General features: G+C 39.1%; 1 protein-coding gene across 11 annotated transcripts in view; it reads left to right on the top strand.

Moving 5' to 3' along the window:
- The window catches only part of Fn1 (fibronectin 1), a 64,625-nt gene extending 39,427 nt beyond the window's left edge, over nucleotides 1-25,198 (top strand). For 3 of the 11 annotated variants that reach the window (XM_013361361.4, XM_005331841.4, XM_005331842.4), the window contains 21 exons: nucleotides 199-381; nucleotides 2,397-2,486; nucleotides 3,666-3,935; nucleotides 4,711-4,827; nucleotides 5,496-5,660; nucleotides 6,306-6,461; nucleotides 7,136-7,249; nucleotides 8,072-8,341; nucleotides 9,513-9,703; nucleotides 10,552-10,639; nucleotides 11,529-11,705; nucleotides 12,594-12,683; nucleotides 12,912-13,091; nucleotides 13,653-13,742; nucleotides 14,719-15,173; nucleotides 16,266-16,404; nucleotides 18,893-19,048; nucleotides 20,950-21,075; nucleotides 21,575-21,681; nucleotides 24,018-24,131; nucleotides 24,474-25,198. In XM_013361361.4, the coding sequence (XP_013216815.2) occupies nucleotides 199-381; nucleotides 2,397-2,486; nucleotides 3,666-3,935; nucleotides 4,711-4,827; nucleotides 5,496-5,660; nucleotides 6,306-6,461; nucleotides 7,136-7,249; nucleotides 8,072-8,341; nucleotides 9,513-9,703; nucleotides 10,552-10,639; nucleotides 11,529-11,705; nucleotides 12,594-12,683; nucleotides 12,912-13,091; nucleotides 13,653-13,742; nucleotides 14,719-15,173; nucleotides 16,266-16,404; nucleotides 18,893-19,048; nucleotides 20,950-21,075; nucleotides 21,575-21,681; nucleotides 24,018-24,131; nucleotides 24,474-24,545 (3,350 nt within the window). In that variant the 3' untranslated portion in view covers nucleotides 24,546-25,198. The remainder of the gene's footprint in view (nucleotides 1-198; nucleotides 382-2,396; nucleotides 2,487-3,665; nucleotides 3,936-4,710; nucleotides 4,828-5,495; nucleotides 5,661-6,305; nucleotides 6,462-7,135; nucleotides 7,250-8,071; nucleotides 8,342-9,512; nucleotides 9,704-10,551; nucleotides 10,640-11,528; nucleotides 11,706-12,593; nucleotides 12,684-12,911; nucleotides 13,092-13,652; nucleotides 13,743-14,718; nucleotides 15,174-16,265; nucleotides 16,405-18,892; nucleotides 19,049-20,949; nucleotides 21,076-21,574; nucleotides 21,682-24,017; nucleotides 24,132-24,473) is intronic. The other 8 variants (XM_013361363.3, XM_005331847.4, XM_013361364.3 and 5 more) reach the window with 5 other exon arrangements.

Here is a 25,198-nt window from a genome sequence, read left to right as displayed (position 1 = left end):
AGTACTGAATGTAGTGTTTGATTTTTTAACAGTAGTCTACCATAACTTAGATTAGATTTAGATTAGACTATTTGCATGATTATGACTCTGTTTCCTTTATGCATGAAACATTGATTTTTTTTTACCTTTTCAGTGGATTTGTGAGCTTTGACTTTAAAAAATCATATTAATATAATCTTCCTTTTTATTTGAAACCAGCTGTCCCTCCTCCCACGGACCTGAGATTCACCAATGTTGGTCCAGACACTATGCGTGTCACCTGGGCGCCCCCTTCATCTATTGAGCTGAGCAACCTGTTGGTGCGCTACTCACCTGTGAAAAACGAGGACGATGTTGCAGAGTTGTCGATTTCTCCATCAGACAACGCAGTGGTCTTAACAAGTAAGCAGTCGGGTACCTCTGTTGAATAAACACTAGCCTGGAGCAGATGTATTAATTCTCAAAGAGAAATAACGCAGAAGAGCTGCAGACGAGCTCCAAACTAAAGTCCCAAGTCCACTTCTGTAAATTCTGAAAGACGCAATGCTTATTGCTATCTCCATATACTGTTGATGTCTACAACTTTAGTGGAAAACCCTAAAAGTAATGTTCCAAGACTTCACATTCTGCTTTCAACTAAACACATAAAATAAGTGAATTTCAAGAGAAATTATTTGACTAAATATAAGTGTTTAGAAGAGGAAAAAAATGAGGATTGAAAACAGTCTCCCCATATATGTTGTGTTGTCATTTTTTCTTGTTAAAGTATCAGCAGATGATCTGTTTAACATTTGAAAACTTAAAAGCAGTGACTGATTGCTTGGGATAGATCAGGATATTGTGAAGACAGAAGTTTAATTTGTACTTCAAAAAGCATCTGTTGGCAGGATTTCTCAGAAGGCCGAGGTCTTAGAAAACAACTGACATTAAACAAGTTATGGAAATTGTCTCTTTCTAGTCCCTGCCATTTTGAAACAGAATATTTTTTAAAGAAAATAAGAGTAGGCTGCAATGTGGTGCTGTGTTTCACATAAACATTTCTTATTATATTTCACTATTGTAGTACAATGTGTGAGAACATCAAAGATTCCACACAAGCAGAAATGGCTTACATTTAGGGACATTCCTAAATGATGGTCTGAAAACATCCTCTTCCTTTCCAACATGTTCTATAAAGCAAAACACAAAGAAAGGCAGCTATGTGTGACCATGATCTGGATTTCTTACTTGCTGGCTGGTGACAGAGAACATCCTTATATTTGCATGAGAGCGTCCACAGCACTAGTTTTGTTGTAGAGCATTCTGGAACCAGTGGTGACGGCATGACCTGATATACACTAAACCCTGCATGGCATGTTGGTTCCTGCTCAACCAATACCTGTTACATGTTCATGTGTTAAGACCTTCTGGTCCTAATGCTATGACCTCAAGGTAGCCATTTCCCCCTTAGAGAATTATTATTATCCTGTTTTAAAGATGAAACAACTGAGGTCCCCAGTTGTTAAGTTACATTGCCTCTGGCCAACTAGGAAGGAAGATGTGAAGTTCCGGCATCCAGCCCTCCCCTCTGGTCCTTTTCCAAACCTTGCAGGACCCTCTGCAGAAAGACTGAAGAGCCAACAGTATATAGGGGAATGAGGGTCTAGTGAGCAGAAGTTCAAAGGTTGGAAAGCTTCCTCTGTACCCTTTGGCTATATCAAAATGGGAGAAAGGGTCACTCATGGATGTAGGCTAAACTTTTAACATATATTAATATGGCTCAATTGATGGCTATCCCTTTATCACGTGACCCTTTTCCAATAAAGCTGCATTGTTAAGACCATTGGTCCCGACCTGAGTCAACCACTGAATCATCCTGGGCAAGTCATTTAAAAATGATCATTTCTGTTTGCCTCAGCTTTCTTCTTTGTAAAATGGGGGCACTTGTCACCAACCAAACGTCCAGAGGTACTGTTTATGTTTTTTTTTTATGTTGAATGTAGTAAAGGGTCCGTAAGTTAAATATCTATCAAAACTTGTCAAACTGCACATGTTAATATTTGCAGTATACTGTATCATTATAAAACTGCTTTAGAAAATAGTGAACCACCATGTAGAGTCTTGGGGAGGGATTAGTGATCACCCACAGTGCCATAGGAATTGTCTCCTGTGCTCCCAGTGGTCACACTGTCAGGTATAGATAGAGCTAAGTCATAAACAGGAAGAACTTAGGACAGGGCTTAGAGAGGACTCAGGGCAAGGTGACCTTCATCATCACCTGCTTATAGACCATCTCCAGGTATCCATGTTCACGTAGGTGTGAGTAGGCTGCAGGACTGAATGCTAATATATGGTATCAGTTGAAATAGTCTCAGGAGTACTCTGGTTTTTCCTACCTTCAAGCACAAGTGTAAAATGAGTCTCACTTGCCTCCTCAGACCTCCTGCCTGGGACCGAATATTTAGTCAGTGTTTCCAGTGTCTACGAACACCACGAGAGCATACCTCTTAAAGGAAGACAGAAAACACGTGAGTCTTGGAGCAACATGCTTATCAAGTAGCTCTTGCCTACCGATTTTAAAAAACAAAATGAAACACTACTTCTAAATATACACCTCGTCTTTTGTGGTGATGGTGGTGTGGGCAGCCTTGTCATTACTTTTTCTTCACTGGTCTTGAAAATTAAAAGACATCTCACTCAACAATTAGTAATTTATAATTAGCAGTTCAGTCAGTAACATTCTACTTCTGCTTCCACAGTGGACTGAAATTAGTTCGGAAACTTTGCTATCTATGCTTTAAAAAACAGAAAAACAAAAACAAAACAACAAAATGAAACTCCCAATGAGAATATCTCATAATCTCTATTATTTTAGAGTTGCTGGACATTTCTTTTCATTAGACACTATGTTCTTTCTTAAATATAAATGCTTTTAATTTTTTTCCCTTAAAAAAGCCTATTTTAGTGTGTTTATTTCTTCATAGTTTAAAAAGGACTTCCCAAAAGGAAGCTGATATATCACAATTTTGTTTGAGTATATTATTAAATAGAATTAGTGAATATTTCAACTCAAACAAAAATTTGCTGGAAGCCCCAGAGGGGTTAAATAATTTGAATCTGAGATGAATACTGAATTCTTATTAATTTCCAAGAGTTTTCAATTCATAAAGGATTACCTAAATTGGATCTGTCCAGGATAATGTCTTCAGTTTTAGAAAGTTTATGTCCAGCATCATCACCACTAACTCTGTTGACAAATTAGTCTCTTCTTGGGCACAGAAAGCTTCTTTGGTAGCTTCTTTAACTTGACAGAGGGCAGATCTTGTGTTACTTTGAGAGATATAGGATGGAACTGGACTATTTGATCACTGAAACACTTGAAAATATTACTTCCCACAGTATCTTAAACACTGTTCTTCAAATGTGATACAGAGACCACTGTAATGATATGTATACATCACAAGGATTGCTGAGAAAAAGAAAAAAAATGCATGAATTGGCTATTTTGAACTGCAAATATATGATTTTGAAATTCATCTGTGGCTTTGAATCAGTGCCTCATAACCTGAGGTTCAGGGCACTTCACTCCATTGATGAGAAATGATAGAAAGTTGGATGGATGTAACTCCCCCCAACCTTCCTCACATGTTAAGCTCACGGTATTGTCTTTTTTCTTCCCCTCTTATTCTCATGGGTGGAAAATATAGGTCTTGATTCCCCATCTGGCATTGACTTTTCTGACATCACTCCCAACTCTTTCACCGTCCACTGGATTGCGCCTCGAGCTGCCATCACTGGCTACTGGATTCGCCATCATCCTGAGCATAGTGCCGGGAGACCCCGAGAAGATAGAGTGCCCCCCTCTCGGAATTCCATCACCCTCACCAACCTCAATCCAGGCACAGAATATGTGGTCAGCATTGTTGCTCTTTATGGCAGAGAGGAGAGTTCCCCCTTGATTGGCCAACAGTCGACAGGTAACTTGTAGTCTGTTCTTCAGAGAAACCCAGACTTTCCTATACAGTCGGTACAGTCTATGAAATAGCTTAGCTTTATGTCAGCAGAGTCATCCTCTCCCCGCAAAATGGATCATGGTTAGAGACACAGAGAGGCCAGTGAGAGAAGGTGTGGAGGAAAATCTCCCTCTTAGAATATAGTGAAGAAAATCATTGCTTTATCCCAAGAAATTTCTCACCTGATTTAGATATGTATATGTTTATAATTACTAAAGTTTTATTTAAAATACAGAAAACCATTTCAAAGTTCTCTTAAAAATATAATTTTAGCATAATAGTGCCATTATTCTTGGAAGATAGATGCTGAAGCACTTAGGGAAGAAGTGTCATCTCGATGTCTCTATCTTAGTCTGAAATGATGTTAATCATTTTAGGTTATTAATGTTAAGAGAGAAGCAAATGTTGCAAATGTTTCCAAACAGTACACACTTAAGAGGAGGACAGGTGGCTATTCATTGTTATTACTTTTTGTGACTTTTCTACGGTCTTACTAAAATAAAAAGTGGAGGGAACAAGATCCTTCAATAAATTTGAAACAGTCATTTTACCACAAATTGAATAGTCTCTTAACCGCTTTCCTTGAATTGTTCCTAACTTTTAGTCCTACTAATTTCATACGGTATTTACATTTTTATATGAAAGAAACCTAAAAACGATGACCTGGAAAATGAGCAAAGAGAATCCAGTTATCATTTGAAAGTTACGGATGTGAAGATTTGTCCCTCGTGTTTTCTAGTTTCTGATGTCCCAAGGGACCTGGAAGTCATTGCCTCCACCCCCACCAGCGTACTGATCAGCTGGGAAGCCCCTGCTGTCACAGTGAGATACTATAGGATCACCTATGGAGAAACAGGTATGTAGGCTGCTTGGTGCTTCACATTCTTAAAAGCAGACCAAAATCTGCTGTGAAGAACCCAAAAGCTCAAGATGGACATAAAATTAATTTTGGCAGCGTGCTTGCAGACACTTGTCTATTCCAAGAATACCTGGATTCTGCATATGATATAGTTGGTTATAAAATCAAGAGAAAAAAGCTGTTTATACAATACAACTAGAGGAGGAATAGCAGAACTGAGGAAAAAAAGATTGTCAGATCACAAATATATTATCACTGGTAAAATATGATTTTTAACTTTTTCTTCATTTTACTTTTCTGTATTCTCTAATTTTTAGCATAAAAACATTCCATGAAAAAATTTTAAAAGGATGAAGGACATGCAATCCTAGTTTGAGTGAGGGGTTACCTCTCCTCCCGTTTAGTATTAATCTACAGCTTAGTAACATTTCAAAGTTAGAATGTTAAAATAACATTAATTGCAATTTTCTCCCTATTTTATATACTTATCAAGGTTTAGTATGTGTATAAATACACCTTCCTGTCCAGGATTTATTAATAACACTCTTTAAAGGGGAATAAGTAATAAAATGTGATTTACATACTGCTTTCGATATGTTAATTAATCAGTAATGCCCAAGTAACTCCAAGCCCCTCACATTATGGACTCATTGCTTTTCACACAGGAGGAACGAGCCCTGTTCAGGAGTTCACTGTCCCTGGGAGCAAGTCCACAGCTACCATCAGCGACCTGAAACCTGGAGTAGATTACACCATCACAGTGTATGCTGTCACTGGCCGTGGGGACAGCCCAGCCAGCAGCAAGCCAATTTCCATTGACTATCGAACAGGTACAAAGTTCTTTTCTGGAACAACATAGGATTATTTATTCAGATAACTTTTACAATGTTCTCCAATATATTTTCCTCACTGTGAACTTGATTTCCTTTCTTTCTTCTTCTTTTTTTTTTTTTCTATTCTTTTTTGCTGGGGATCAAAGTCAGTACCTTCTACATGCTAAAAAAGCACCCTACTACTGAGCTATAACCCCCAGCCCTGGTCTTTCTTTTTAATAAGACAAAATCGTTAGTTAACATTATAAGGCAAATATACAAGGAACGACTTCAAGAGCACAGATTTTTTTTTAAATGTGTTGTTAATTGACATATCTCATGTGCCTCCTGCAAGAAATAGGCAGAAAGAGAATATTCAATAAATATTTGTTGAGAAAGAAATGAATGTATTGATAAGACAGGAAGACAAACACCTACCTGGGGTGTAGCTTCTTTGTGAATGAAGCCATCATCTTGAAAACAAATTGTAATGCACACCCCACCCCTCAAAGCTATCTCTTTATTCTTGCAAAAGAAACACCTGGGAAAGGTTAATAGGAATAAGAGACCTTTGAATATGTACCAGAACCAAAGATAAGGATTTTTCTAGTCTTGTCCCCCAGGACTGGGCCTGAACTGGTTTCTTTTTACTTTTATTTGTAGAAATTGACAAGCCATCCCAGATGCAAGTGACTGATGTTAAGGATAACAGCATTAGTGTCAGGTGGCTGCCTTCAAGTTCTCCAATTACTGGTTACAGAGTGACCACCATTCCCAAAACGGGCAAAGGACCATCACAAACTAGAACTGCAGGTCCAGGTAAGAATAACCCTCTTGTCACATACAGCAGGATCAACAGAGTAGGACAACATGGTTTTCCTTCTTTACTAGATGGCCACCTTGTCATGGGGACCATCCATTTCATGCCATATGTCATGGTTTCCCATTCATGAGCTCAGGACTCAAGATCATTTCCAACTCACTTCACAGTAGCAGTTTTAGGATACACACATTTCTGGTTTTACATGCATGGTTCGGTTTAGTGACACAGGCCTCTTAAATTACCAGATCTGTCTTTGTGGTTTTGTTGGTATTTGCACACCAAGAAGAATAACTGACTTTTTCAGATTTCTTGTAGATCTGTTATTTTTATTTTTATATGAAATATTTGTGAAAATAGGATCTCAAAGCAACCTCAAAATCAAGTTAATTTTCTTTCTTCCTTTCTCCAAGAGCACCATCATTCATTGTTGAGGGCATCTTATTAAGTTTTTGACCTTCTCCTTGAATGTAATTTTATTCCAACATGGGAAATTGCATTAGCAATAAACAGGTGTGTCCAAGAGGAAATTGATATCTAACTCCTCGATATTTTCATGACAATTCTGCAACTAAAAATTCAAGACCGCACATACTTACTATCAAACTCCAGAAGTCTCTTGGATGGCTTTATAGCGCATAGATGCTACATTTGCTTTTCACTCCCCTTGCAGATCAAACAGAAATGACCATTGAAGGCTTGCAGCCCACAGTGGAGTATGTGGTTAGTGTTTATGCTCAGAATGGAAAAGGAGAAAGCCAGCCCCTGGTTCAAACTGCAGTAACCAGTACGTAACAAATGTGTGGTTTCCTTTTCTAAAGTCAAATTTTATTCTTGGGTCTGAATGCCCTCTGCATGTCTTTTGCATTTTATACACAGGTAGAACCAGCTTATTGTTTAGTTTGTATCTTGAGCTGAGTCCTTGGCAAACATTTTTCTTTCTTCCTGCCAAGTAGTGAACTTACAGGAAAGAAGTTGCGGAACTACCATAGTGAATTGCTGTGCTTTGAATTCCTTTTGCTCCAGTGGCCTCAGCAAAATCTTATTTGCCTATAGCAAATCTACAAAATATTTTGCTAGGACCTTCTTTTCTATGACTGGATGGTAAAGTTGAATAAAGTATACGTCATGAAGTTACCATTTTTGGAGGACTGTGGCTGGAAAAACATTTCATATGAATACTTAATAATAAGAAAAAAAAGAAAGAGTTTAAGAAAGCTTATAGCGATCTGAATGTAACATTGAAAAATCAACGTTACCACTTCCAAGGCATAGAAAATCCAGGTCTATGAGACTAACATCACATTGCAAAACAAATCTTAGTGGAACATCTATAAATCAATGCAAGTATATCCCCAACGTGGGGACATTTGCAGGGTGCCTACGCATCTCATGTACACCTATTTTGATAAGTTATGCAGCATCAAATATTTTCTAAACCAAAACAATTTTAGGCAAGTGTCAAGTAATTTTCCATTGACTAGTGGGTTAATTGCAGTGTAATTCATCAAAGAAAAATGGTATCTGCAAAACTGCTTTGCATGTTATAAAAATGCTTATTTCACAACTTGCTTTTCACTTGACCTCTTACCATTAATTTGCCTAACAGACATTGATCGCCCTAAAGGACTGGCATTCACTGATGTGGATGTCGATTCCATCAAAATTGCTTGGGAAAGCCCACAGGGGCAAGTTTCCAGGTACAGGGTGACCTACTCAAGCCCTGAGGATGGAATCCATGAGCTATTCCCTGCACCTGATGGTGAAGAAGACACTGCAGAGCTGCAAGGCCTCAGGCCGGGTTCTGAGTACACAGTCAGTGTGGTTGCCTTGCACGATGATATGGAGAGCCAGCCCCTGATTGGAACCCAGTCCACAGGTATCTTGGTAATCGCACCACCAGGGTGCTCATGGGAGCAGTGGCTTTAAGCCTTGCTGAAAGTCTACTTTATCGGGCTATTCATTCCCATGTAAGGGGTAAATAAATAAATAAATTAAATGAACAACCCTCTTTAGAAAAGACCCTCTTTAAAGAGGAAAGAGGAAAATCAATTTTAGTGGTATTAGGTAAATAAATCTGATGGAAAGAAATATTGGAGTAGCTTGGCTTATACATAAGGCCATGAAACCAAACATCTAAAGATGACACTAAAATTGTGGGTATTTCCTAAGCTATGACTCCCTGTGGTTACTCTCACACTATGTACAAAGGAAAGCAGTTTGGCATCCTAGAGTTTCCTCTAAGAAAAGATCCCAACTAGGACGTTTTATAGCAGCATGATTCTGAGAGCACATGGGTAAGACCTTTCTCCCCTGGCAAGATAGCTTATGCTTGTGTATAATTTGCTTAAAGGATTCTGATTCAGACACACAGGAAACAGTCATTAAGGCAAATTCTTTCCACAATTCTTTATCCTCTTGTGCTTTATTGCTGAATCAGAGTGGAATGCTAAAAATTTGTCCTGGTGATGGTATAAACCTTAGCGGTGACAATCTGATTACTGCTCTTTGCTTCTCTTTTCTGCTTCTATTATGATCTAATTTTCTTCTTATGTCGCACCACAGAAATACTTTAAATTTAGCAGTTACATCTGCCTTGGGGTCCGAATAAAAAGAGACAATAAAAACATAATTCTATCTTTTTTTGGATGGAATACTGTGAATGGTTTTCCATATGAACATAATTTATATAGAAAAAGGGCCATTGTTCTTTTCATACAAATGGAAAATCAATTGTAATGACCAATAAGCCAATTTGACTCTTTTGTTTTTTAAGGAAAAACAAATAACTTTGAAAACCCAAAGTTTCCTAGAGCTCAAGTATTTAAAGTGTTTTCAGGATTTGAGAATTGGCAGATAGAGAACACACATTTCAGCAAACTTTCTTCCTTTTGTATCCCTTCTTGTTACTCTCTCCTACTGAATCTTTTCTGGACCAGGGAATCCTCTAATCCCACAAGAGCTATCCCTTCTACCTCCTGGAATTCACTCTATGTTCCCTTCTCCCCACTTCCTGTAAGATAACCTTTGACCAATGACCATCCCAACAGCCATCCCTGCTCCAACCAACCTGAGGTTCACTCAGATTACACCAACAAGCTTTAGTGCCCAGTGGACACCACCCAATGTCCAGCTCACTGGATATCGGATACGAGTGACCCCCAAAGACAAGAAGACCGGACCAATGAAGGAAATCAACCTCGCTCCTGACAGCACCTCTGTGGTTGTATCAGGACTCATGGTAAGAAGTGACTTCTGTCATTGGAATAAAGTAGAGCCTCTCTTACATAGTTTATTAGGTGGTAGAAACATAATCTCATGCTGGATCCAACTGATCTTTTCCTCTCCTATCAAATAATTTCATTGTGATTTTTGTATCAAGAGAATTGCTTTTTGTTGACCTAAGCTTTTCCAGATGACTATTGGAACAGAATTTTATAAATAGCTTTGGATTTTGTGCAGCTCTTTTGGAAGTATTCTATATATGTGGGGGGCAATTTGCATATCGATAGGCTAAGTACATAAATTCATTTAGTTATACATTTTTTGAGCAATGTCATCTTGGCAAGAAATGTTCTCCAGATTATACCAATCAATTTGACTATACCCTCATTAAAAATTTTTAAATCCTTCTAGACGTGTATATGGAAAACTAGCTAGAATACCAGAAAATTAATGTATATCTTAAGACCAGTTACAGGGAAACTACAGAAAGGGGTTTCAGAGACAGAAAAGAAAATTATCTTTGTCTATGACCATAAAAATTCATGATTTACACCTGTCATAAAAGAAAAAAAAACAGGCTCTTACCCATTTTTCTTATTTTTTCATCACCAGTTTTACATGAAAATGTGAGTTATAGCTTACTTGGGCATAAGCTCATAAGAGCATTTTAAAATTCATTTAATTTCAGTCTTTTGCTGGTCATCTGTAGTATAGAGATGAAATTAATCTAAGAATTGACAGTGTTGTGGGATTTGTTAGTTTATTTCTTTTTTACTAATAACCACTGAATTATCTAAGCCATGGTGAAACTCCGGGGGCTTCTTGCAATGACACTGCTAAGGCTCACCACACCCTTATTTCTAGGTGGCTACCAAATATGAAGTGAGTGTCTATGCTCTTAAGGACACGCTGACCAGCAGACCAGCTCAGGGGATCATCACTACTCTCGAGAGTAAGTAATCCAATTTTCTCGTCTCAAAATTTTTTGTATAAACAAAGAATGATAAATGATCTCTCTGGTCACTAAGCTGAAAGTGGAATGAGTCCCAATCTGGAAATTGGTGGGATTGCCTATCTTTTTGACTGTTACCTTTTTTGCCCCTTCAGAAAGTATTCCACTAATACCTAAAATGAAATCCTTTCATAATGGTATAACATTGGTGTTATAGATTAGGACTAACAGCTGCTTTATGCTCCACTTGTTAGAATTTGTTTTCCTGGAGTTAGGTCTGGGGAGGACATGTTGACTTCTGCTGTATCTTAACAGCACCATAAGTATGGGATCAAATTTGGCCCAGATTTTAGTTTCTGCTCCATCAATAACTTGCTGCGAGCTCTTTCAGCCGTCACATAAAGTGTCAAAAGTTCCATCATCTATAAAATAGAGATAAAATAGGAATCTTTTCTGTTGAGAGAAAAGATATGAAGCCCTATAAAAACGACGAAATACTAGCAATAATACTGGCTCTATATATATATAATTGCTACCTGGCCATGCTATCATAATTCCTACCACACACTTTTACAGTACAGTAAATTAATCATTTTAATACTTACTGAAGTATTTGTAGGTACTATAAAGTCAGACCTAGGAACCACTGGTAGTATTTATAAAGCTTTTCAGTTCTTCAAAGAAAAAGGCACCCAATGTAACTATTTCCATATTTCCCAATTACTGTTGAACGTTCTTTGAATGCCAAGGGAGATAATCTACAAATTATTTAATCAATGTATTTTCTGAAGAGGATGTATTTTTAAAACATAAAGAAATGTTTTAAAAGATTGAAATCTCACCTATATGAGCCAGGCAGGCACTAATCTCTAGCTATAATCCCATGCAGATGTCAGCCCTCCCAGAAGGGCTCGGGTGACAGATGCTACTGAGACCACCATCACTATTAACTGGCGAACCAAGACCGAGACAATCACTGGTTTCCAAGTTGATGCCATCCCAGCCAATGGCCAGACCCCAGTTCAGAGAACCATCGGCCCAGATGTCAGAAGCTATACCATCACAGGTGAGGGTACCCACCACCGTCACCACAAGTGACAATCAATCAACATTCACAATGTAAACCAGCTTCTTAGTTATTCTGTGACTTACATGATTCAATTTATTTCCAATATTTTATGATAACACAGCTTGAAACAGTTATTCTCATACCATAATCAAAAATAGTTTTGTCCTTTGAATCTCTGATTTTGGTCTAGTGTGTGGTCTCAGAGAAATGGCTTTTTATCAGATTTGTTCTTTCATCCCTATGCCCTTTTTTTATTCTTTTTAAAAAAAGTAAAATAATGTAAAACCAAAAGAAATAGGGTCTGAGGATGCGGTTCAATGGTAAAAGCACTTGGTGAAGCTCTGGCTTCCATCCCCAGAAGCACAAAAATATGAAAATAGAAAAGAAAAAAATGAAATGGTGGTGTATAGTTCTTAGCATTAATATAGATTTTAAAAAGACATAATTAATAAAGACAAACAACATTACTTAATAAAGGTCAAAGTTCAGAGGGAATTTGATAAAATAGATCAATTTAGGTCTTTTTGTGCTGTACAATTCTGATTCCGGGTACCAAGTAATGACCACCTAATTACCCTGTAGAGAAAGTACATTCAGTGGGCCACCCCTCATTCTCCAAGAGGACTGCTTCTAAAATAGCGTTTTTTGCATTTAAAACTTTATTTTAGTCCGTGTCCTTCTCTGCATTAGTGATTTGCTTTTAAGTATGCTCCATAATAACAGTTAATATCCACACCATGTTCTGCTTTATTGTTCAAAGGTAGACCACTCCCGTGGTCTGCATAAACATGGGTGGGTAGACGAGCCAAGAAAATTGCAGGTGTAAGCTTGAAAAGTTTCCTAGTAAAGAAGAACACATAAAAACCATCTCCTCTCACACCCCAGGTTTGCAACCCGGCACAGACTACAAGATCTACCTGTATACCCTGAACGACAATGCCCACAGCTCCCCCGTGGTCATCGATGCCTCCACTGGTAACTACTTTGTGCTGAGGGACACCACTGGCTTGTAGTATAATCAGACACATGAACTTAAGAAACAAATGAAGGGTCTTTGTAATATGACTCCCTGTGAACCATGGGAGGAGCTTACAGAATTTCACTCTCTTAAGTCTGATTAAAAGGTCTGGGGGGGGGAGCAGGGAAATATGGGAGTATTTTCTTGGCTTTTATTTTCTGAGACTTAGTTTTGCTTTCTTTTAGCCATTGATGCACCATCCAACCTGCGCTTCCTGACCACCACCCCCAACTCCTTGCTGGTAGCATGGCAGCCGCCCCGTGCCAAGATCACTGGCTATATCATCAAATATGAGAAGCCTGGGTCCCCTCCCAGAGAAGTGGTCCCTCGGCCCCAACCTGGTGTCACTGAGGCCACTATTACTGGTATTGTGCTCCCTCCCTTTCCTCTTTACTCCCTCCGACAGTCTAAGTCTTGAAACTCCATCTGTGTCTTTGATGCTATATCATGAGAAAGGGAAGCCCTGCACTTCAAAAGGCATCCTCCACACAGTACCAGGAGAACTCAATATATCTCAAAAGGCACTAGTTCATGAAAATGCAAGTTTTAATACTGTTAGTGGCATAACTAGATTTTGGGATTTTTTTGTTTGTTTGTTTGTGTTCTGTTTTGCTGTAAGCTTATCTGTCAGTTCAGTGCTAGAAAATGATGTTTTTCAAAGTAAACTAAGTGTGATCCTGCCATCACATTCAGCTCCCTATAGCTCTGGTAATCTTGCAGGACTTGTCTAACTGCTGTGTACCACAGAGTAGGTCTGGAGGCAGAGAATGCCTGGAATGGGGCATAAGTACTAGTTTTACCATTTAAGAGGTCAAGGGCTGACTAGCAAGGGATGCTTGCTCCCCAGGAGCCTCAGCTGCTGGCACTGACTCCCGCTGGAGTGGCTGAGCCCTCCATATGACATGACGTTCTATTCTACCCATCAGGCCTAGAACCAGGAACCGAGTACACAATCTACATCATTGCCCTGAAGAACAACCAGAAGAGTGAGCCCCTGATTGGGAGGAAAAAGACAGGTAAAAAGCACTTTCCGGGTAATGAGAGGAACGTTAAGACCAAACTAATGAATGATGGATTTTGCATTGTGAAAAGGGTCTCCATGTTTTGATGCGTATCTCATGGATGCTTTTCTAATGGCCCAGAGTATATTTTGTACTCTCTGACAGGAGGAATAACTGAACATCCTCTGTAGAGTTCCATTTTATTTATTTCTTTACTAAAAGGCCAGTCAATATAAAACCTTGTTATTACCTTTCAAAAATTCAAATCCTATATGAAATATAAAACCAAGTTGTAATTGCTATTCTTCTATACTTTGTGTTAACTATTTTTTTTTTTAAAAAAAAGGAGGGATAGAAATCCCTCCCATTATCTTATTATTTGATTTCTGAAACTTGGAACTAAATAATGTTTTACTTTGTCATTCGGTTTTAGTTGAATTTGGAGAAAGTGCTATACATATGGCAATAGGAAAGCTTTCAAAACAAATATGTGTTCTTACCTATTTTTACCATTTCCAACCATGAAAACTATTGATTTAAACCTCTGTAATTCTCATGCTTCTGATTTAAACCTCTGTAATTCTCATACTTCTGATACTGACATGATCGCTGTGGATTCTAGTTCCTATAATTTGTTTCTCAGGTTTAAAGAGAGAAGAGAATGGGGTGGGGAGGCACTACCCATTGCAGTTTCATTGGGCTTAATTTGAACAGAGGCAGCTTCGATGGCGCTCAGTGGTTCAAAGCTTTGTGTCTCTAATAAATTCATGCTAACACTTTTTTTCTTTCTAAACTATAAAGAAACCTTTGAGAAAAATCATAAAGTTTTCTGTCTGGGAGAAAATGTTTTTTTTTGTAATCTGAGAACTGCTGGTTTTCCAGGGGCTTTGATCAGGTTGATAAACAATCTTCATTGCCTCAATTGATAATGGTTGCTACTTACTGAAACTTAACGCGCTTTGCTTTTTTTGCTCTAACCTCTCTTGGCTAGATGAGCTTCCCCAACTGGTAACCCTTCCTCACCCCAATCTTCAAGGACCAGAGATCTTGGATGTCCCCTCCACAGTTCCAAAGACCCCATTCATCACCAGCCCTGGGGCTGACAATGGAAACGGTATTCATCTTCCTGGCACAAGCCATCGGCAGCCCAGTTTTGGGCAACAAATGGTCATTGAGGAACATGGTTTTAGGAGGACCACACCACCCACAGCGGTCACCCCCGTAAGGCATAGGCCAAGACCATACTCGCCGACTATAGATGAGATTCATGTCCCCAGGGGAGAAGTAGACTACCACCTCTACCCTCACATTACGGAGCTCAATCCAAATGCCTCTACAGGACAAGAAGTTCTCTCTCAGACAACCATCTCTTGGACCCCGTTCCAGGACAGTTCTGAGTATATCATTTCATGTCAGCCCATTGGCACGACAGAAGAACCCTTACAGGTAATCAGCTCCCGCCCTGCCTGTGGATGGGAAGCTCAGAAAGGAATCAATTAGAGGAAAGAAGTGACAAAGTTTTCCTTCTGGGAAAGTGTTTTGTGATCTGAAAATTGCTGATTTCCCCAGAGGCTTTGATCAGGTTGATAAACAGTCTTCATTGCCTGAATTGATAATGGTTATTAATTGGTAATGGTTATCAATTCCCATCTTACTAGTAGGATTAAGAGGCTCTGATGTAAAATGGCTACTTCTAGGACTTTTAGAGAGATGGCACATTTAAGCACTGATCATTTATTAAAAGTCCAGATGGCTCTACTTGGGAGGATGTACCAGAGAGCGTCATTAGCTTTTATTCAGTAGAGAATGAAATCATTTGTATTATCCTCACACATTGGAGGCTCCATAGTAAGATGAACAAAAGAGATGATCTTAGAAAAGAAGAAAGATATTCCACTGAATTTACATTTGTGCACCATTCTTAGTTTGTCCTTGAAGAATCCCATTATCTGTAGTACGTACAAGGAAAAAGAATGTAGGAGGAGCTGTGCACGTCAGCTGTTAGAAGTCACCGATTCTCTTACTAAAACCCCATCCTTTAATTTGTCACACTGGCACAGTTTTTAAAAATGACTATGTGGTGGGAGATTCCTGAGCTTAGAAACCTGAGTTTGAGGATGTGCCATTGTTCGAAGGACTCTGTATTGCGTTGTGGTCTACTGCCCACTGTGCATGGCCTGCCTGTCTCCACAGAGAGCAGTGTCTGTGCCTGATGTGAAAGGATCATGCAGGGCTTCCTTGGGCTTCTACAGAGCCACATCTAGTAGGATTAAGAGGCGGCTAGTGTCGTCGACGGCTCCTGCTAACTATGGAGCACATAGGCAGACTTTGGGTAGGAAAATCTGAGAGAAGTGACTGTTCCCTTGCTCATTCCATTTCTCTCCCGGGCCAGTTGGGACTCCTATATACCCCTGGTCTTTATTAGTTTCCCTTTGATTTGTTTAAACAGTGAGGGTTAATGATAAGGGACCAGGGGAGCCCGCATCTGTTCTTTACTATAATGCTCTCTCCCCATTTTGGCTGTACCAATAATTGCAGTTCCGAGTTCCTGGAACTTCCACCAGTGCCACTCTGACAGGCCTTACCCGAGGGGCCACCTACAACATCCTAGTGGAGGCAATGAAAAACCTGAAGAGGCACAAGGTTCTGGAGGAGGTTGTGACTGTGGGCAACCCTGGTATGTAAATTCACGTGTGGTTTAGGCACCTGCTCCTTGTTGGACTGCACCAGAGAAGGCTTTTCCTAGTGACTGTTCCTTTTTTGCTTGTTGCCTTTGCACTGTGGGAAGTATGCCTACCATCAATATGAAGTAAATGAGCAACCTGAAGTTCATTTAACTTTAAGTGTGCTCACCAACACACATGCAGTGTTGGGATGACAGGCCTGGGAAGGGCTTCAGTTATTTAGCCCAAAAGTGTTGAAACTTCCCAGTGTCTTGAGTTGATCTGAGGCTCTGGTTTCCTGGTATACTCTCCCATATCCCTTCCTTCTCACCATGCTGTGGTCCCCTAGAGTGATTCTTAGTACCAAAACTAATGGGAAGTTCTCCTTTGCAACCCATCTTTATCCAAAGAGCTTCCTTATTCTAAAGTTATTTCACTTTTTTTCTCCTGGTGATATAGGTGTAAAACCTTCATAAGGGTTAAATGACCATAGACTTTATTGTGGGGTGGGGACGGGTATTGGGGATTGAACCCAGGGGTGCTTAACTACTGAGTTACATTCCCCAGCCCTTTTTATTTTTTTTATTTTGAGATAGGAGCTTGCAAAGTTGCTTAGGGCCTTGCTAAATTGCTGAAGCTGGCCTACCTTAGCCTCCCAAGTAGCTTGAGTTTTCAGGCATGTGCCACTGTGCCCAGCAACCACTGACTCTTCTTTGTAGCACCTTGCAAGTCCTTTCAAGCCAATAGCATGCCACCTGGCTTTTATTTTGCAGCAGCTGATGATATTCACCCAGAAACATGAGATAGGAAATCATCAAAATCATGAATCCTGAATCTTCCCACTGGAAGGGTCTCCTCTCCACTTCAACAAGGAGTGGTAACTCCTGTCTATGCCATGTGACAGAATTTCATCCTAGGGTCCAGTTATGTAATTTCAGCCGCCTTCTTCATCTGACAAAAGACTACTATTTTACATGTGTAAACTTTGGAGAATTATAGCAGCTAACTGCTGGCAGGCTGTGGGGAGGTTCTTTTGTGTTTGTTGTTAGGTATTGCATTTTGTGGTTTTAATGGCAAAATTGTTGTGTGAAAGGAATTTTTGAGAGCATAAAGGTTTTTGTGCTTTTTCATATCTTTTTTTTTTCTTTAAAAGATTCCATCTCCATAACATTAGTTACGGTAGAATTTTAACTCCTGAATATTTTTGGAATAGTGAAACCCCATTTAACAGTCTTAAGTTCTTTCTGTTTTTCTTTCCTACTTCTTATTCCTAGTAGTAGTGTTCTTCATGATAGCCAGGGTCTCTTGACTTTGAGACATTTCAGACTTTTTAGCTCTCTAAAATATATTTCCTTCCAGAGTGATGCCTTTTAAAATATTAGGCCCTTCCAATATCTACTGGATTTAATTTTACACTGTTAAAAAAATATACACACACACAGTGAGATTTAAAGTCACAGTATGTTATCATATTCAGTTTTCAGAGAATAACTTGAGGCATGCTTTATTTGCAGATTGTTTATCTATCTATCTATCTATCTATCTATCTATCTATCTATCTATCTATCTATCTATTGGTATCAGGGACTGAACTCAGGGGCATTCAACCACTGAGCCACATACCCAGCCCTTTTTATTTTTTATTTTAAGAGAGGGCCTTGCTATTTTTCTGAGGCTGGCCATAAACTTTCTATCCTTCTACCTCAGCCTCCTGAGTCGCTGGGATTCCAGGTGTGTACCCAGCATGCCTGGCTTACACAAATTATTTTAAAACATATTTTTCTAAAACATAAAGAGACAAGATCTTAGGTCACATGATGAGACTGTTGCTTATTCCTAACTCATGTACTTCCCATTTGATTTCTCCTATTTGAAACAGTTGGTTTTTAATTAATAAAATCAGTTTTACTATCTTAATAACTATTTTGCAAAATCTAGGATTTCCAAACTATTATGCAAAAAAGATGCAATAATAAAAGTGAAGACTGCATTATAACAGTATATAAAAATGCTAAGACCTTTGCATTATAAGCAGAAGGTAGCCTCTAATAATATTTCTTAGTTTAGTGAGCACTTTCTACAGGTTGGCAAAGGGACAATGCGTTGGCTTCTTGGCCTCGTGAGAGAGATGCTAAATAATTAGCTCAAGGTCACTCAAGTCCTGATGGAGAGGCATTGCTACCCTAATTCTTACCTAGCTTAAATTGCCTCAAGGTCCATTCCATGTTCTATAAAGTAGATTTACCAGAAATGATCATTTTTACAATTGAAGAAAAAAGTGAAAGATGGGCTCCTTTTCAGATGCCGGTGGCAGGTGTCCATTGGCTAAACCATTACATCACTTATGAGACTGGCTGATGCATCCATGGAGCAGATGGAATTTTAGAGCTACCGGAATTTTTCTGTTAGATTAAGTCATTGTATATAATGTTCTGGTTTCTTCTTCTTCTTCCAAACCACCAATAATATGTCTCTTTTGCTTTTTCTTCCTTTTGCTCATAGGCCCCAACCAACCTATTGATGACACCTGCTTTGACCCCTACTCGGCTTCCCATTATGACATTGGAGACGAATGGGAGCGAATATCTGAAACTGGTTTTAAACTCACGTGCCAGTGCTTGGGCTTTGGCAGTGGGCATTTCAGATGTGATTCATCTAGTGAGTAGCTTGCTCTGACCATCCACTCTTCCTCCATCTCCTCCAGTTCCATACATTCGCATTAACGTACCAAGGAGTCATGTTTGGTAGACACAAGCTCTTCCAAACATTTGAGAAAACTGTTGGACTCAAAGTAACATTTTGCATCATTGAAAAATGATGGGAAATTTTACTTGTTGAATATCGCTTCATTTCAACTCACATGGTAATACAGTTACTGATTAAAGCAAGTTGTTGGTGATGCTTTTGAAATTTTCTGTTAAGTCAAACTCAGTAGAGTCAGTTCTCATTGAGAGTACCAGTCAGAGAAACCTCAATTCTCTTTTAATCTTTAGTGTTGAATGTGGTTCAAGGTGATGATTCATAACTCATTCTCATTTAGCACAGATCAAACATACACATGTACTACACACACACTTTCACATTATACACACACATCACAAATACACACATTGAATATGTGCACACACACACACACACACACACACACACCAGCCACATAGTTTGAATATTGCTAGTAATGTAAAGGAAAATGTACAGATATTCTACTTGTCCATAATTTAAAAGCCACTTCACCAAAAAATATTTGATTTTCAAATTATAGAGATTTTAATATTTCAAATTACAGTGATCCTAGGATTTATCTATTGTGCTTTGAGAGTTAGTATTAGAATTTATAACCTTTCACTTATCCTTTGATTTTAGGAAATATAATCATTATTGACCATTGGTTCATTTTTACAGGTGTTAACCATTATACCATATAAACAAGCCTTTTATCGACTTTTACAGAAATCATATTCATGGAAGTAAAACAGAACAGAGTTTTAAAGATTTCTTAAAAGTGTTTTAGTTGACTTGTATACATGAAATGGCTTAATCCAGATTGAAATTCAAAAGCCAACTGATTTTTACAGTGTAGACTTCTGAGCTTGGCCACCTGAAAATGGTATATAAAATTGGGAGGCTGAGCAGAAGTATGGGCGTGCACTGCAGTAGAGTTGCGTGTGCTAACATTTGGCAGCAATGAGGTGGTTGGTTTTTAACTTCTGAAAATGAACTACTTTTTAAAAGTCTGCCTATTTTTTTTCTGTGTATTAGGTGCAATTGTGGGAGCAGAACTCTAAGGTTGTTTATGAGAGTTAGATCAACTTACATATTCTTTGCTTGAATGTCATAGTTGTTTAATGCCTTTTCTTCCAATTTGAGGAAGAAAATTCCAGTCCATCCTGTGAATTGTTGATTTTATAAATTAGAAGAAAAAATGCATTCTGATGTACACTTCCTAAGTGTGTTCTATTTAGTATAAATCTCAGAGACTAAAAGTCATCTTTTACATACGGTAAAGGGATAGGACTTGTGGATCCTCTTCAGCACCAGGTCTCTATTTGTAGGGATGATAGCCAGGGTTTATCATTGTTTTGTCATCTATGTTTATTCTTTCTTTTAACTTACATGCAAGAGGTCATGGCAGAAAGAAAATGCTGATCTGTTTCATCACACTTCTTTGTATCTAAGGTCTCTGCAAATCCAAAACTGATTTTTTAAATATATATATATATACATATATATATATATGTATATATATATTCCTAAAAGACTACTCTGATCCTGCTTTCATTCGCCACAATTTGAAACCTTAACGAAAATTCAAATGGAAATCACTGACCAAGTGCTATGACATGATTACTGCGGAGTGCCTTAAAATGGCCTAGAAAATAATAAATAGTAGAAACTATATTTTTAAGTCCAACTGAAGAATCAGTTCACAGTAGGGATTGTGACCTTTAACTTGTCATTCTTTCCAGATGTGTGGATTTTAAAACCCTATATCCAGGTGTGCTTTTCTCTTGAGAGTCAGAACACTAATAACTCTGCCTATGATTTTCCCACCCGCACAGAATGGTGCTACGACAATGGTGTGAACTACAAGATTGGGGAGAAGTGGACTCGTAGGGCAGACACCGGCGAGATGCTGAGCTGCACGTGCCTGGGCAACGGGAAAGGAGAGTTCAAGTGCGATCCTGGTACGTCGTTGAGAATGGTTTCCAGAGCTCTGTTGGCACACCCACTTCCATTATGGGCTGTAACTCCCATTCACAGGATGGACAGGAGACTTTAGGTCCCCTTGAGGTTTGAACAGAGGCTTTGTTCATCTTTTGATTTGGAAAAGTGGAGTCGAGCCTCAAAAAGGAGTCATGATGGAATGTTATTCCAGGCCACTTTAGCACTTTTCTGAGTATTTTGATCATTATCTGCCGTGAAAATGGTGGAAGAAGTCTCTATTGGTCTGTCAATTCAACTTTTAAAATATGATTTCCATTGAACCTATTAGATCTAGTTTGTGGAAATGCTGCCTTAAGATCTGAGGAGTAGTACCTCTCTTATGGTGATTCATATAAATTTGTGTAATTTGGACTTTGATGATACAAATTTAGGATAAAATAGACCCCACCCTTGTATCAAGCCGAGTCTGCCTTGCTGTTCTTGGTCTTACATGTGCTTCTGATTTGTGCCTGCATGTAGATGGGACAACATGCTACGATGATGGGAAGGTTTACCAGGTGGGAGAACGGTGGCAGAAGGAATTTTTAGGTGCCATTTGTTCCTGCACATGCTTTGGAGGCCAGCAGGTAAGATGGGATGTGCCAGGTTCCCTGCAATTTAGATATGACACAGAGGAGGCTCTTATATTTACATGCTGTGTACAAGCGGCCTCCGTGCCTCTTATGAAGAGTTGATAAGACTCTGGAGCATCCTCCCTGAGGATGGCAGACAGCCCCTCCCCATGCCTGGCACTGGGGAGCCAGCTCTATGCTGATGGACAATTTCCCTGTGGCCTTGTTGTGAAATATTTCAAATAATACTTTGGGTCTAAGAAAATTCCACTTTGTGCCCTCTCTCAGTCCAAAAATATATCCTTATACTAGCTGTACTAATGTGCTAAGTAAATGGGACAAACAGGAAATGAGAAGTGGTCATGGCTCTTACTTAATGATATAGTCAGAAATTAAATTAGTATGTATTTAAAATCAAGCTAATTAAGGACGGTTTTTGAGTTGAGTCTGACAAATACAGTTCTGGCTAGACTGGAGTCAGCAAGAAAGGGTTTATGGAAAAGGGAAGCATAAACTGGCTGGACTTGGGATGGCTGAGATTTGGTTGAGGGAGCAGAAAGTCAGTACGCACAACCCCAGGGATAGGATGAACTGGCCCAGGTGGGCTCCAATGAACCAAACCTTTGCCTACGTGTCTTGTTGTCAGAAATTAGATGGCAAAAAAATCCACTATTTAAGCCAGTACTCTTCAGCTATTTCTAATATATGCCCTCCTTCATTGTAACTACAGAATGCTGTGCCTTTCCCAAATAAGTGAAATTTCAAAGGGAAATGACTCTTGTAACTGGAAAGTAATGGAAGGTCACAGTCCTTCGTTTTCAATGGAGACATGCCTTTCCTAATAGCGGTCCAAATTCTGATCCATGGGAAGGAAACATGCTTCCACCCCAGGCGAGGTCCACAGCATGATATATTTGGCATTAACCAGTTACAGATGCACAAGAAGAAAATGAGTGTGAAGGAAAATGTACTTTGGGGAGATTCATCTGGCAGCAGGGAGGCTTCTTCCGGGTTCTGTCTGCATCACCTTACCAAGGGACACAGCCCAAGGAAACTGATCTGATTCCATCCCTAGTGTGTGAAGTTGGTCTCTTTCTTTCAAACCCTCCCCTCTTTCTCTCATAAAGACTGATCATAGAACTCGATCATCTTGGTATAAAAATGTGTAAAGGAGAATTTATTGGAAAGTAGACATTGGTCACACTTCAGTCTCTTTGTTACTTAATGAACGTGAAACCTTTCCTCTGTGACCCCTATTCTGTTCCAAAGTGCTCAATGAACCACTTATGACAGGGGTGGGAACATTCCTGATTCTGTAGGTAGGCATTGACCTGTGTTATGTTAGGTGTTATGGGAAGTAGGCTACAAAATGGAAAATGTCTAGAATATATAAAAGATATGAAAGAATGTATAAAATATATGAAAAAAATAAGAAAGAATATATTAGTGTTCTTTGGGTTGCAAGAGGAAAGTCCTGTTCAAGTTAAGTGGGCAAAAATATCTCCCATAACTGAAAAGTTCTGTATCTACCAGCTTGAGGGGCAGCTCCCACCATGGCATCTGGAGTCTGTTGCTCTTGGGCTACATTTTCTTTTCTAGTAGATTCCCTGCTTTTGGTGACATCCATGACTAGCTTCAATTTTATCGTCTCCCAATTTAGGAACAGAGAAAGAGAACTCTCATTTCCTCACACTTCAGGCAAAAATCTGAGAGAGCTTTACTGGTGTAGCGTGGTCTATTCCTATGCTCCACTCCGTTGCCGGCCAGAGGCAAGACTTCCATGTTACTGGCCAGGGTGGTTTAGGAAGGGAGTAGCCATAGGATGCTGGAAAGACCTTGGCTAGAGTCAGCCCAATCCATGGTGGCAGCTCCAAACCATGGCCCATTGTGTGACTTCCCTCTCCCTCCCAGCAAGCCACTCCTCTCCTCTGGATCTCTATTTCCTTTGCTGTATAATGAAGGTATGTGTCCATGTGGTCTCAAGTCTCTTTTAAAAGCTCTAGGATTCTTTGAAACAATCTCTTCCATCATCTAGTATTAAAAAAAAAAAATTGCTGAGGATGTTGGGACTGCAATCAGACTTAGCAGACTGAGTGGGATTTAGATAGGAAGAGAAGAGAGGAAATTCCAGGAGAAAGACAGTGTATGCAGAGACTAGTGTGAGCTTTGGTGATAAACCAAAATGTACTCTAAGAGTTGCAAATGCATGAGATTCTCATCGGTGCTTCTTTAGTGATTAACTGTTTTTATTTGACCAATGCACAAGAGCTGAAATTCTTAACTCAAGCACTAATTATGATGTCTTTGGGTTGTCTGTCCTAAGCTCCATTTGTTTCATCTCTCTCCTCCAGGGCTGGCTCTGTGACAACTGTTACAGACCAGGTGGTTCAACTGTTCCTGAAGGCCCCTCCTCAGGTCACTCCCCCAACCAGTATACACCGAGATATCATCAGAGAACAAACACTGTAAGTCCATTTGCCCCTGTAGACTCTCCCTAAATGTAACTGGGTGCGTGACAGGGAATCTCTTTCTGTAGATTCCTTTCTTCTGAATGAACCAAATATTTGTTGTTGTTGTTGTTGTTTGTTTGTTTGTTTTTAAAGATCTCTTAAGTGACTTGTGTGGAATACTGTATCCTAAAGCATCATTGAATTTTTGAACATCTCTCATTGCTCAGTAGATGGCTGGGCTCTTCAAACTAGAAAGTTTCCTTTCCATGAACAGTTGTCACAAGTCTCCCCTTCCCACCCACACCCCCATATACTTTAGAGTATTTGCTACTGATTCTCTTCTTCTTCCATTAACAGAATGTTGATTGCCCAATCGAGTGCTTCATGCCTTTAGATGTGCAGGCTGACAAAGAAGATTCCAGAGAGTAATATTTGCAACCCAACGGAACAAGCATCTATGTCTGCCATGGTCTACCCGAAGTCGAGTGATGTTAGCAGATCCCATCTTTGAATGTTTGTTTCTTTCTTAGCCTTTTGCTCTGGAGACTCCAGCTTCAGCTCAACTCACAGCTTCTCCAAGCATCACCCTTGGAAGTGTTTTGAGACTTTTCTCATAAATGAGGGCAGTATGTTGCCTGTTCTGCTTCAGAATCGTCAATACTGCTCAGTATTTTAAATGAAATGATTCTCGGTCTGATTTGGTTTGCGTGATGTATTGAATAATGTTACCAAAATTTTAAATAGGAAAGTTGCCCAAACACTTCTGCTTTCATTTAATTGTCTGGCCCACAATACTATAGGAATGGCGTGTCCTTGCTACTGTGATATTTAAAATATCCACAGTACTCACTTCTTCCAAATGATTCTAACAGTTGCTTAGAAGTGTCTTTCTCTTACCTGTTATTTATCAATTTTTCTCAGTATTTTTATACAGAAAAAAATTGTATTGAAGACACTTGGTATGCGGTTGATAAGAGAAATTTGGTATAATTATGGTTGGTGATTATTTTTTATACTGTATGTGCCAAAGCTTTACTACTGTGGAAAGACAACTGTTTTAATAAAAGATTTACATTCCACAA

The sequence above is a fragment of the Ictidomys tridecemlineatus genome, chromosome 7 (genome assembly GCF_052094955.1).
Source record: "Ictidomys tridecemlineatus isolate mIctTri1 chromosome 7, mIctTri1.hap1, whole genome shotgun sequence".
Taxonomy (NCBI): domain Eukaryota; kingdom Metazoa; phylum Chordata; class Mammalia; order Rodentia; family Sciuridae; genus Ictidomys; species Ictidomys tridecemlineatus.
This window is presented reverse-complemented; position numbering and strand designations above follow the sequence as displayed.